This window comes from Artemia sp. Qi Xiang Cuo, chromosome 20 (genome assembly GCF_049724085.1).
Source record: "Artemia sp. Qi Xiang Cuo chromosome 20, ASM4972408v1, whole genome shotgun sequence".
NCBI classification, from domain to species: Eukaryota; Metazoa; Arthropoda; class Branchiopoda; order Anostraca; family Artemiidae; genus Artemia; species Artemia sp. Qi Xiang Cuo.
The window spans coordinates 27,380,700-27,393,580 of record NC_142813.1 but is presented as its reverse complement, the minus strand read 5'-3'; the positions used below and the strand labels follow the sequence as shown (position 1 = coordinate 27,393,580).

At 35.4% G+C, this 12,881-nt stretch overlaps 2 protein-coding genes across 2 annotated transcripts in view; both read right to left on the bottom strand.

Moving 5' to 3' along the window:
- The window catches only part of LOC148940058 (uncharacterized), a 139,178-nt gene extending 134,110 nt beyond the window's left edge, over positions 1-5,068 (bottom strand). The window contains exons 1-2 of the mRNA XM_089105803.1: positions 4,850-5,068; positions 1,974-2,137 (exon numbers count right to left, since the gene is read on the bottom strand). Of these exons, the coding sequence (XP_088961929.1) occupies positions 1,974-2,137; positions 4,850-4,996 (311 nt within the window). The 5' untranslated portion in view covers positions 4,997-5,068. The remainder of the gene's footprint in view (positions 1-1,973; positions 2,138-4,849) is intronic.
- LOC148940057 (protocadherin-like wing polarity protein stan) overlaps positions 1-12,881 on the bottom strand; it is a 421,746-nt gene that overhangs the window by 293,375 nt on the left and 115,490 nt on the right. The gene's annotated exons all lie outside the window — the stretch shown is intronic.

Below are 12,881 nucleotides of genomic sequence, written 5' to 3'. Positions count from 1 at the left end.
GAAAGAGTTTACATTAAATTTCTTAAAAAACAAAAACTTGTCCTTAAAAAAATATTTGTCCTTTTTTTAATGACCAAAAATTTGGTCATTAAAAAAATATTAATCCCTTGTATTTTAACAAAGGATTACAACAATTCAAAAATCATAAAAAACAAAACGAAAAGTTTGAGACTTAGTAGAAACGGAGTGTCACGTATATATATATATATATATATATATATATATATATATATATATATATATATATATATATATATATATATATATATATATATATATATATATATATATATATATATATATATATATATATATATATATATATATATATATATATATATATATATATATATATATATATATATATATATATATATATATATATATATATATATATATATATATATATATATATATATATATATATATATATATATATATATATATATATATATATATATATATATATATATATATATATATATATATATATATATTTTTATATATATATTCAAGATAATTGGACGGAAAAATAGTGATGTGTTGAAAATGGTGATAAATTAATATGTACTTTATTGGGCGAGACTTTTCTTCAACATACAAAGATTTGAGTGCAGTCTAGCAGTCCAAACATTAGTATCGACGGAAAATGATTTTTAGACGGCAAATTTCAGAAAAACTGTCGCAAACACTTACTTAATGACTTCAAAAATAAAAAATAAAACAATTGACAGAATGAAAGAAACACAAATGCTTTCTAGAACAGTTAAGTGTCACATTGAAGATAAGGCTAAAAATATTGACGTACAGGTCAAAAATGGTTTATTATTTAATGACGAAATTAGCATTGCAGTCGACGAATATATATATTTACTAAAGGACAATTTTAAAATGAAACATAACCCGAAGGCCCACTGATATTTGCATTTTGGCTGCCCCTAGCCAGAAAGGTTGCCGACCTCAGGTTGAAAGCGTAGAAAAACGTGTTGCCTGTTCGGAAAAATTCCCTATGTGTCACAAAAACGTGCATTATAATGTAAAAAAGCGTCAGAGTAACTGACAGGGTATTTTTCTGTATCTAAAAAAATGACCGTTTTTCAAGTGTATCAACGTGACTCTAGAGCCAAGGGGCAAGGTCATACTTGGATATATAGAATAAATGTTTTCATATTGTATGTTAGTAACTTTCTTTATATTTGATCTTTCTTGCTCTTTGAAGTCTGTTCATATCTTTAACATTGCGAAACTCTTACGCATTGTGTGTCTTGAAGGTATCTGTTCAATCTTTTAGCTTAAATATATAGTTAGCAACTGTTATGATCCATTCTATAAATTACTCTTGACATTAATTGCATTCAAAAAAATCCCCTTTGATGTCAGTACATGTAAAGCCGGTTGTCCAAGAAAGAATTTTGGCACGCATAGATGCCATTAATAGGCAATGAGGAATTCAGGGTTTTTTTTATACACGTATACATCCTTTCTACCCTGGTCATCTTTACCAGATCCCTGTAACAATAGAAGTAAGCCCACCAATGTTTTTATTTCTTAGCAATTGCCAACACAGTTGATTTATTATTAGAAACAAATGGCACCAAAGCAAGTAAAATGGCTCATTTAGCACCCGTTTATTTTATTTCTATTTGACCTTATGTAGTTACATATGATCAGGTATTAAAACAATAAACAGAAATGGCAAGATTGTGTTGGCTGGTACAAATTAAAATAAAGTGAAAAATCTATGAGGTAGCAACGAATTAGGAGCCTTGCAGTTAATGTCCATAGAAAATGATTAGATTCAAATATTTTTCAAAAGTGATATAGCTTGCATCAATCAAACTGCGTCAATAAATCAAATACCCCTAAAACAAGCAAATTAAAGTGGGAAAAACAACCCATCCGGGGTTCATAGCAAATATAATAACGTTGGCCTAGTAAAAAGCAATATCCCAAAAAGAAAAAGAAGCACTCACGATGCTATATAGCCAGATGCAGCGTTGACAGCTACATCAATGAAATCAACACATTGTCCATGCCCCTTTTCTGCGGCTAAGGAATGAGGATGAGGAAACGGATTATCATCATTCGTTGCCAAGCTAACACGTATTATTGCTTCGTGTCCATCGAATCTGTTCAGCTGAAATTTTAAGATTCGATGAAAGCCTTGGGTGTTTCAGGTTATTTTAACATTCAAAGAAAATTAAATAAACTTATCTTATCTCGGGAAACATTCCTTACTCTGTTAAGCAGAACAATTGCATCCCCTTTATTCTAAGAAAAACATTTATTGTAGCTGCTTAGGATACAACGAATCTTAGCTATGATTAACAGCTTCACAATTCTAAGATGGCAAAGCGTAAATAAAAAAAAATAAAATAGAAACAAAATTACCGATATATGCCTTTAGGAGACAGTTGCCCAATAACCAGCCTTATGTAAAAACAATGGTCAGTTTACATAGTGTAGAAAACCTACCTTATGGGCTGAGGAAGCTATGTATTCCCTGGAGACATAGTTTTTTTTACTTTTCGACTATTTTGAACAAGATAGTTAGTATGGCTAGGGGGATATTGGTTGCCCATCGACTACTTTTAATATCCCCCTTCAGCATGCCCTGAAAGTTTAAACTTAATACCCTCAGCTGTTCTTGAAATATTACGGGTACGCCTTTTTTAGAAACTGGATGCATATAGTACCTTTTGATTTAGTTTATCATGCCCCTCAACATTCTTTGAAATTTCATCTTAATTTCTTTGGCCTTTCCGAACGCACCCAGAATCTAACATCCCTCTTTTTTTACAAATGATAAATCCTGCATGTTAAAAGGGCAAACTGCATAACTTTTTATCCTTGCCCCGGGAGGCTGTGGGGTGCATTTCATCCCCGGAGGCACAGTTACTAGACCATTTGATTGTTTTGAACGAAAATATTTTTTCAAAATTGGATCAGGGATGAAGTAGTGGAGCATTAAAAAGGGTAAGGGGGCTAGTTGCCCTCTGATAGCTGTTCAAAATCCTCCTCAACATCCCCTGGAAGTTTCAATTTTACTCTTAGCCGTTCCTAAGCTATTCCTGATCCACGGTTTTGACAACTAGCATTCACACGGTTTTTTTTATTGTGTTCGGCATCCATCGCAAAAGCTGTGGAGGATTATGTCATTTACTTAAACATTGCATAGTTATTTGATCTCTAGACTATTTTAAACAAGTTGGCTATTTCAAAATTTTAATCGAATGCTTTTGGAGGAAGGGAAATAAAGGGCGTAGGAGAGGCTAGCAGCCCCCCAAGCTTTCTTCAAAATCTTCCTCAACGTCTTGGGAAATTTTTAAATTAATACCCTTAGTCGTTTTTACAATATTGTATATCTATCCTTTTTTATACACCATATTACATAGTGCCTTTTAATTTAGTTGAACATCCCCTCAACCTATTTCAAAGTTTCACCTTAATACAATTTGCCAGAAATCAAGAATTCTGCAGAAATCAAGAATACACCAGAAATCAGGAATTTCCCTGTTTCCTAATGATAAATCGTACAATGAGAAAACTTAATAATTTACAATTCTTGCCCCGGGCTTCGTGGACATGGCATCCCTGGAGGTATAGCTATTAATCCTTTTGACTAGTTTGAACAAAATGACAATTTCAAAATTTCAACCGTGTTGAGCAGATGTGGTACCTAAAACGTTCTGCAGAATATAAAAGAATAATTCATAAGGCTCTCAATAGTCTTTTGAAAGCTATGAAATCAATAACCTTTACGACCCTATTTTAACTTTTAAAAAAATCAAGAAAGTTTAGTTCTTAGTTAAGCGCCAGTTTTTTTTTGTTTTTTTTTTAATTCTTTAAATGTAGGGAAATATCACGAGTCAGGTTTTTTTCAAATCTATTTTTCAAAAACATAATGCATAAGCTGTTAAGCTGCGGTTTTAATACATTTTAAAAGCGATTAGAAATGAGAATTAGCTTTCAAATGAGCCCTCTAATAGGTTTCTATGATGTTCTTGCGTCACTCTAGCGGCAAAAAAAAATACGCATAAGTGCTATCATGAAAAAACAATTCTACCACGTCAAATTCTTATTTTCCATAATTAGAACAAAAACCTTTGCGTTGTTCGTCCATCCTATGATGGGTCTCTGCAAGAAGCTTATTTTAGCTACTTTCAGTTGACAAATATTCTGCAAATCATTCCTTCGCCTTTTTACAACCCTTGTCCCACCTATTTTGCCAATTTTGTCCAAAAAAATTACTTAAAGAAATCTTTACTGAGTCTGAGGAGCAATCGAAAAATTTTCCATAGAAAAGAATTGTTGGTTTTGCGGATAACTGACAAGGAGATAGTAGGAGCACAGTAAGGCACCCCTCTCGATCGTCAACGATCATTGGTTTGGAATGATAATCCATGAAGAAAAAACAACATAGAAAACTAATAATTATCACTTCGATGTTTCAAATAGACCCAAAACAAAATTCAAGTTTGCACGATATTTCAAGTAATTTCTGGGAGTTTCTAGTTTGAAAATCAGTCTCTATTTTACGTGAAAAACAACTTTGATTTTACTTTTCCGGTATTTATTTTCACTAGAAATAAGCAAGCCTCAACAGAGGGGACGTCAAACCGCCCTCCACTTCCATCTTTAAATTCACCCAAATCACCCAAAAATGTATTTTAAGGAACTTCCACTTAAATATCGAGACTTCTGACCAAACGAATATGTTTTGAAGCTCTGGGAGCCAGGGGTTTATATTACTTAACATTTAATACCTTTGTTAGCCTATCTCTTTAGAACACAGCGCTAAACTCATTTTCAATAGCCTATAGTCTCAATAAATTCTGAATTAGATTACCTTAACTTTTGGAAAATTTCTACTGCCAGCATCTGCTGTTCCGAGAAGGCATCCATGAGTGCCTTTCATTTCTGACCCATATCGGAACCGGAATCGATTTTGTGGTTGTACATCTATGGTCAAAAACGTCGTCTTTTCAGAATTCATTTTAAATCATAGGACGACTTCAGCTTAGATATTATTGCATAAACAGATTATTTTATTTAGATGCCCTGCTCGATTATAACTAAACACGAGTTTCGTTAATAAAAATGATGCTTAAAAGCTGCTTGGCAAGTTGCTCTTTTTACAATTGTAATTCCAAGAACCCGGCGGGTGTTGGTTTCTGTTTCTCAGAAGAAGCTGCGACAATACCATACATCATAGTCTAAGACACGAGAATATCTCGTCGAGCAACTAATGAATGACCAATAATAACGCAATGTTTAGAGATGCAGCTCAAGCCTCCATATTCGAAGTAGGTAAATTGAAAAGTTGAAATTAAGAGCTAGGTTTCTTGACTGACCAGCAACTTACTAACCCCAATGGAACAAGACTCCATATCTTTAAGGCACAACTAATGAATATCTGGAAAAAAAGTGCAATAAAGACTAAAAGACCGTCTACCAGCAATATGTCTGAATTTGACCTTTTAGAAATGGTTGCCACAGGGACAAATTGACCAATGAGGACAGGAAGAGATTATCATTAGGTTGGCCATTTTTCATAAAGTGTACTGTTCTTTCCCTTATCTTAAGCAATCACTTTATTTACATATGCAGCTCATTGCAGATCCTCATTTGCATGTTTTATTCTCGACTTGATTATACATTTGTCACCTCTCATTCTCTATTATCCTGTGATTTAATTTCCAGTAGTTGTATTTCTTCTTCTTGAGTTTGTTAATAGCTTCAGTTTCAAAATAAACTGAAAAAACAGGGCATAACATTTTACCATAAATCAAAAACCTTTCAAGACGCACCTTAATACACACAAACAAACCTTCGTTCCTATTATACCAACTTTAAACAAAAAGCATAGTGATTCTAAATTCTCCCCATGATATTTTCACTTTTTGATGAATTCTTAACAAAATAATTTGTCGTCGTAGGTACAATATTTAATGCATCTTTTTTGCAGAAATCATTTTCGCATTCTTAATAAGGCCCGTGAAGCTTTTTCAGTTTCTAGTGTCAAGGATTTTTCAGAATAAAACGCTACAGTTAATAGTTATAGTACACACATTGAGGTAAATTACAAGCGATGATTTAAAATCATCAGAGGTCCGACATTTTTAAACTTTTATATAATTGGGGAGAATAAATGACTAAAAAGTTGATAGTGTATATTCAAACAAATGCTTTCCGTCACTGAATGAATTACAGCTAGGAAAGTTGAATTAAGCTTATTATAGATTAATTTTAAAAATAAAATTGAAAGATCAGTTTGAAAATTGGCCCAAGATATCTGGGGCTAGAGACTCCTCAGGACCTTCTACCTTTTTCCGATCTTCAACAGTCAATAAGGTTGGGTTTAGATACAAATCCTTTGTATTTCTCTTTGGGATTTCGCCTATCCCATAAGTGCAGATACCAATGTTAATCACAGAAAGCTGTCAATTAGAATATCAACTAATCAGATACGTTGTTCTGTCGGAAAAGGGTATTACCTGGAAAGGTATACCCATCTCTTCTAGTGTTGGGTGATAATTTGATAAAACGATATGTCGATATTTTAACTTTCGATATTCAATAAGATATATTCATTTCGATATTTCTGATAAGTTTTTTTTTTATCCAGATTAACTCTTGGCTTTGCCAAAGTCAAATAAAACTTGTATTTTGCTCAATCTTTTTTCAAACTTTGAATAATGTAAAATATAACAATAAAAACAAACTTCGATTGTATTAAGGGATATCATAGAAATCCCGATTTGAAATTACTCGGGCTCAGGATAAAGATAGGTAAGCTACTGGCTAATTTTGGCTATTCAACATCAGTAAAATGTCAATGTTTTCCCCCGATAGTTGGTTCTACCTCTCAGTGATTAAATAAAAAATAATAAAAAAATCAAAAAAAAATCAACCGAAATTAAGGTTCAGCATTAATATTTGAAACGAACAGAAATTATTCCGTATATGAGAGGGATGCCCCTCATATACTTTTTTTCTAGTATTTTAAAAAAGCTTCTTATTCTAATTAAATAACCCTTGTGTTTCAGGAGTTGTTCTTACAGAATTGGGACAAAAAGTCAAACCTTTGCGTACAGAGCGAGGTATTGAGGAGGGGAAATCTTCTCCTCCATTCCTCCTATGTTCGAGCTGAAAAAACTTGTTTTTTTTTCCAATTTAATTTCTGATCGTTGTCAAATAGTACCGGGAAATCTGCCTCTCTCATCCATGGAAAATTACCCCCTCCACCAGCAACAGTTCCTCAGCGGAAATTTTCTCCTGCGTTAAATCTCCCTCCCCCATGACAAATCCATCCCATCTGAAAATTTCATTCTCTTTAGCCTACTTTCATTTGAAAAAAAAAACTTATTTTTCATTTAATTTTAATCTTTTTTCAAATCATGCCGGAAAAGCCCTCGATAGGAAATTTTTTCTGGAAATTCTATACTCCAAATGGAAAGTTTCTCTCACAGAAGATTCCCTCATGGAGAATCTTGTGGAAAATTTCGAAATGAAGAAATTCCCCCACAGAAAATTTACCCACGGAGAATTTTTCCCGATGGAAATCCCTCCCTCCCATGAAAAAATCCTCCAGATAATTTTAACCTCTCTGAAAACTTCCCCCGGAAAATTTCCCAGGAACATTTCTAGATGTAAAATTGAATCGGCAAAGAGAAAATAAGATAAATTTTGTATAGGAGTTCTTGCAAATTCTCCCGTGTAATGTTTCCCTTTGTAAATTCATCTCCGGAAACTTCTCTGCCCATGGAAAATTCTCTTCGTGGAAAATTTTCCCGTGGAAAATTCTCCCTCCCAAAAAATGTCTATTTACTTCAAAATACCAAATAATATGCATAAATAATAGGCGAAATTCATAACTTATAGCCTTTCCCCCAGGGACTATGGGGAGTCATGACAATTTCCCCGGAACATCTCTACATGAAAATTTGAATCGGCAAAGAGAGATTAGGACAAATTTCGTATAGGAATCCTGACAAATTCTCTTGTTTAATATTCCCCTTGTAAGTACACTTAATGTCATCTTTTATTAAACTAGCGTCAATGCAGCAAAAACGATTCATGTGGTAAAGTACTTACTTGTATTTGATTCAGGATACAAGCTGTGCAGCTCTACCTGTTGCTTTGACTATGAGGTAGCGGACCGTCATATTCTATTGGATGCGGGCAAAGGTCAAAAATGCAACAATTTCAAGCGAAGAGGATTTCCGTCGACAGTAATTTCATTTAAATGTTAGGTAGGTGTTGTATTATTATAGGAGATTTTAACTGTAATTTAACTGATGCCTCGTTATTGCATACTTGTATTTTGTCTGGTATTTTTGATGATTGGCTGAGGATATTGCCGAAAAATCTCGATTACACTTACACACACCATTTAAATCACGTGTCGAACCTCGACCATGTAGTTTCTTCTATAAATCTCCAAGTGTCGCCTGTTCACGTCATTACTGATTTTCAACTATCGGACCGCCTTCCAATATCTGCATCTATTTCTTGTCCTTCTGCTCAGTCTCCTCCCACCACACAACCACATCAGCCTCACGCCCAATTTTACAGGGATTGAAAAAACATCCAAGGTGATCTTTTTGCTGCAATTACTAATTCTGTCCTACTTAAAATTCATGTTCTGTTCCAGCTGCTCATGAGGACTCTGCAAATTGGTGCAAATGAAATACGAATGTTGCTAGATATATATCTTGCACAAATTTGCCATGCTCATGCGATGCGCGGAAAAAGCCGCTATACCTCTTAAACGTATATGTCGGGTTGTCACGAAGCATTGGTCCAGTAATCTAAGCCTAGTTGAACCTTGGTGAAAATCCCAATTTTGGTACCGTGTGTAGCTTCGGCATAACCATTCTGGCTCTAGATGGGCTTCTAGCATTTGTCTTTCTACCAAAAGAAAGTTTGTAAGAGAAATACCAATACATGTTAATGAGAAACTTGACGAGATACCCTACAAAACTTTTCTTTCTTCACCTTCCTTCTGGAGAAATGTGTCAAGAAATCATCCTATCACCTGCCTATCTGCTCAAGTTATTCCTGGTTCCGAATGGAATTCATACTTCTCTGCTGAATTCTCCCCACCTGATGCCGCCCTACAGTCCGAATATGAAGACAAGCTTGATAAATTTCTGTGTAGTTGTGTAACCGAAAATTTTGTTGTTTTGTTTGATTCTGTACTGCGAGCAATCCAACGCCTAAAGCGTAAGAAATCTTCTGGCATCGATAAAATGAGCGCTTTTCACATTCTGCATGGAAGCGAGCTGCTGGTAAACCATATTGCTCTTTTGATGCAAATGAATGTTACCCAAGGAGTTGTACCTTCTTCTTTTTCAATCGGAGATCTCACTCCAATTCCAAAGAAAGGTAAACTCGTTACCCAGTGCTCGTCCTTCCACCCTGTAACAGTGGCTACTACCTTCTGTAAGGTTTTTGAACTTCTGTTCATTGACCATCTCAACGCGAAATGCTATGTTCCACCTTACCAATTTGGATTCCAGCCACGTCTCGGTTGTGCCCACGCTTTGTCGGTTGTCGCAAACGGCCTGATCGATGCTGATGCATCAGGTGAAACTCTCGTGTTGGCCGGACGTGATGTTCGTAAAGCGTTCGACTCTCTCACTCACGCCGCTATGCTACTTAATGCAGCAAAGCGTGGAGTGAGTCCTTCATATATCAGAACCTTTCGAGACATGTGTTATCGTTGTTAGTTCGCCTAATACTTCACCTCTTAGCTAAAATTGACGGCTCTCAATTCTACGCAACAACCCCTAATATTTTTGTCAATGTCGAAAAAAGTACCCTTCAAGGTGCTGTTTCTTCCCCTTTACTCTTCAATAATGGAGTTCTTGATGCACAGTCAGCTTTTCCCACATCTTTCATCTTTGCCGGTCTTGATTTATCTATTGTATGTTATGCAGACGACATTCTGAACTTGAGCAGCACTATCCAGCGCATTAGCGAGATTTTCGCAACGCTACAATCTGAGTATGTAAAACTAGGTCTTTAGTTCAATGCTGAAAAGTCCGAAGTTGTATTCTTCCTGGAATCAAGCGTCACCTAGGGATATTCCTCTCGGAAATAGTAGGATTAAACCAGTAGATCATATCGCCTACCTTGGTCTTCCCATTGGTTCGTCAATAATGCACACGCGACAACTATTAATTGCTCACATTGAACGTAGAGTTGGGTTATCATATGCTTCTTTAGCAGCTAATAAGTAACGCTTCAACCGCTGTCTTCTTTCGAAACTTTTTAAATCTGTCGCTCTACCACATTATCTGTACAAATCTCCGTTTTGGAAAATGCTAACAAATTCTGACAAGTCAAAAATTCGTTTAGTTTTCTTCCGGTTCGCAAAATATCTTTTACGATTTCCCTCTTGGACCCGCAATTCTTATCTAATTAGAAAATTCAATATTGCTGACCCCATTATAGCTGTGGAAAAGCAAATTCGTGCTTATAATTCCCGTTTAACGAAGTTGAACCATCCTTCGTCGTTAGTACTGGCCCAGTAGTTAAGATGTATTTGTTGTATTTTTTATTCGTTTTTTTAAGTGTTTGTTTTTGCGCTTAATGTAATTGCTACAATTTTAAACTGATTGATTATTTAGTCTCTTTTCGTATGAGTCGAATTTCAGTGACGCTGGTTATTCTCAATTTTGATGTCAATTTTTCTCTGATAATATATTGCGTATATTACGAATAATTTCTTTTTGTTTATTAATTATCGGTTCATTTAAGCATTTTGCTTTATGTAAAGATGTAAAAGGATCCGTGATTGAATAATTTCCTTGTTTCTGATATCTATGTATATCGGAGTAAATGAATCATTTGTTGAGAGTCATCTGATTTCAAGACTAGCGGGTGAAAGTGTCTTGTAATTATTTCACCGTTTCTTTTCATATTTACACTAGTTGATATGATTATCAACTGTATAATTTTAATCCACTGATGATTATTTGGTTTGATTTTTTTTTCCAATTGAGGATTGATGCAATGATGTTCATATTGCTTATGTTTGTTTAGTATTCAGGAGTCTTAAAAAAAGAAACATGTCACGTACCTGCAGTGCAGTGTATAATTGAGTTTTTCTTTCTCGTTTTTGTAATCAAGGAGGCACACTTGTGCCTCTATATCTATAAAGAGGCGACCCACCACAATGTTAAGCGATTTCAGGTCCTAGAGGTCGCAGAGAGACGGCGGTAATCGCATTTTGTAGCCCAAACTCAAACTAAGAAACTTGCAAAATTTCATCCTCCTCCGACTTTATCTTCATGGGGTAAACTGGGCCGGAAGTTTCGACCCTCCCACCACAGCCCCCTTTAACGTTGTCCGATTGGGCTGAAATTTAGAGGTTAAGCTTTCCTAGGGCCCGGAAGCTTATCCTCGAAATTTTAGCTCAATCCGATCACTCCTTCCCTGTTTTCAAAAAACAAATACAGCCACTTAAAATTCATCATCATCATTTCTTTTTTTTTTCTTATCCACGCCTACAGGCCACAGTTGGCAACTGATCCGGGTGAATGAGGGCTCATTCGAACCAGAATTCGACCTGTTAGGGCCTTTTGATATTTTCAGACCGAAAAAATTATCCCCCGAATTTACATTTACGAAAAACCTCGTTTTCCTATAATAGCCCATGTTAATTTTTCCCACCACAACCCCCCTTTAACGTTGTCTGATCGGGCTGAAATTTAGAGGATAAGCTTTCCTGGGGCTTGGGAGCTTATTCTCGAAATTTCAGCTCAATCTGATCACTGTATCCCTGTTTTCCAAAAACCAAATATCAAGTTTTGTGGGAATTTGCTTTGCAAAAATAGATCCCGTTTACTAAAAAACGATTACAATTGTGTCTCATTTGTCCAGCGGTTGATACTTCAGACTGTCAGGCGGAAAACTCGGGTTCGATTCACCGTAAGAGCAAATTTTTTATATACTGAATTTAAACTTTAAAAAAGAAACTCAGTTTCTTTTTTAAATTATTTAAAAAAAATTACGTTTTCTAAAGAGTTAAAGAGGCTGAGTTACAGGGTCGACCCTTAAAACGTACAGGGATTAGGAGGCACAGTTGGGGGGCTGTTAAAGAGGCTGAGTCACAAGTTCGAAGCTTAAAACGTACAGGGATTAGGAGGCACCCTGTACGACGTGATTTGAGAATTCAGGAATTAAAAGCCTTAACACAAGAATATTCAAGAGCGGGGGGTTTGGGGGCGGCAGCCCCCCAACTTTAACTCCTGACACGATCAGCTAACAGTTAGTCAAGCAATAATAAGTAATAAACTGTACAAAAACGTGCAGAAATTATTTGAAAAAAACTGCGTTTTCTAAAGAGTTAAAGAGGCTGAGTTACTAGGTCAAAGCTTAAAACATACAGGGATTAGGAGGCACAGTTGGGAGGCTGCTACCCCCCAAACCCCCTGCTTTCGCAGCCTTTAAATAAAAAAAAAGTTCTTTAAACTGAAAGTAAGGAGCGACATTAAATCTTAAAACGAACAGAAATTATTCCGTATATGAAAGGGGCTGCGCCCTCCTCAACGCCTCGCTCTTTACGCTAAAGTTTGACTCTGTCTCACAACTTTATTTTTTAAAACAATAAAAAACTTTAGCGCAAAGAGCGAGGCGTTGAGGAGGGCACAGCCTCTTTCATATAAGTTATTATTAGTTATCTAATTATTATTAATATTAAAAATCAACATCCTAATAATAAATAAGTGGCTTCTCTTCTTAACTTTGTTGAGCAAATAATGTATGGAGGGCTAGATAGCCTTTGGGCCATCCCTGGTCTGTTCGGGCCAGGACCCACTTTAATATGGTAGCCTTCAGAATTAGGGTAAGTGAGTAAGAATTACAGGGTT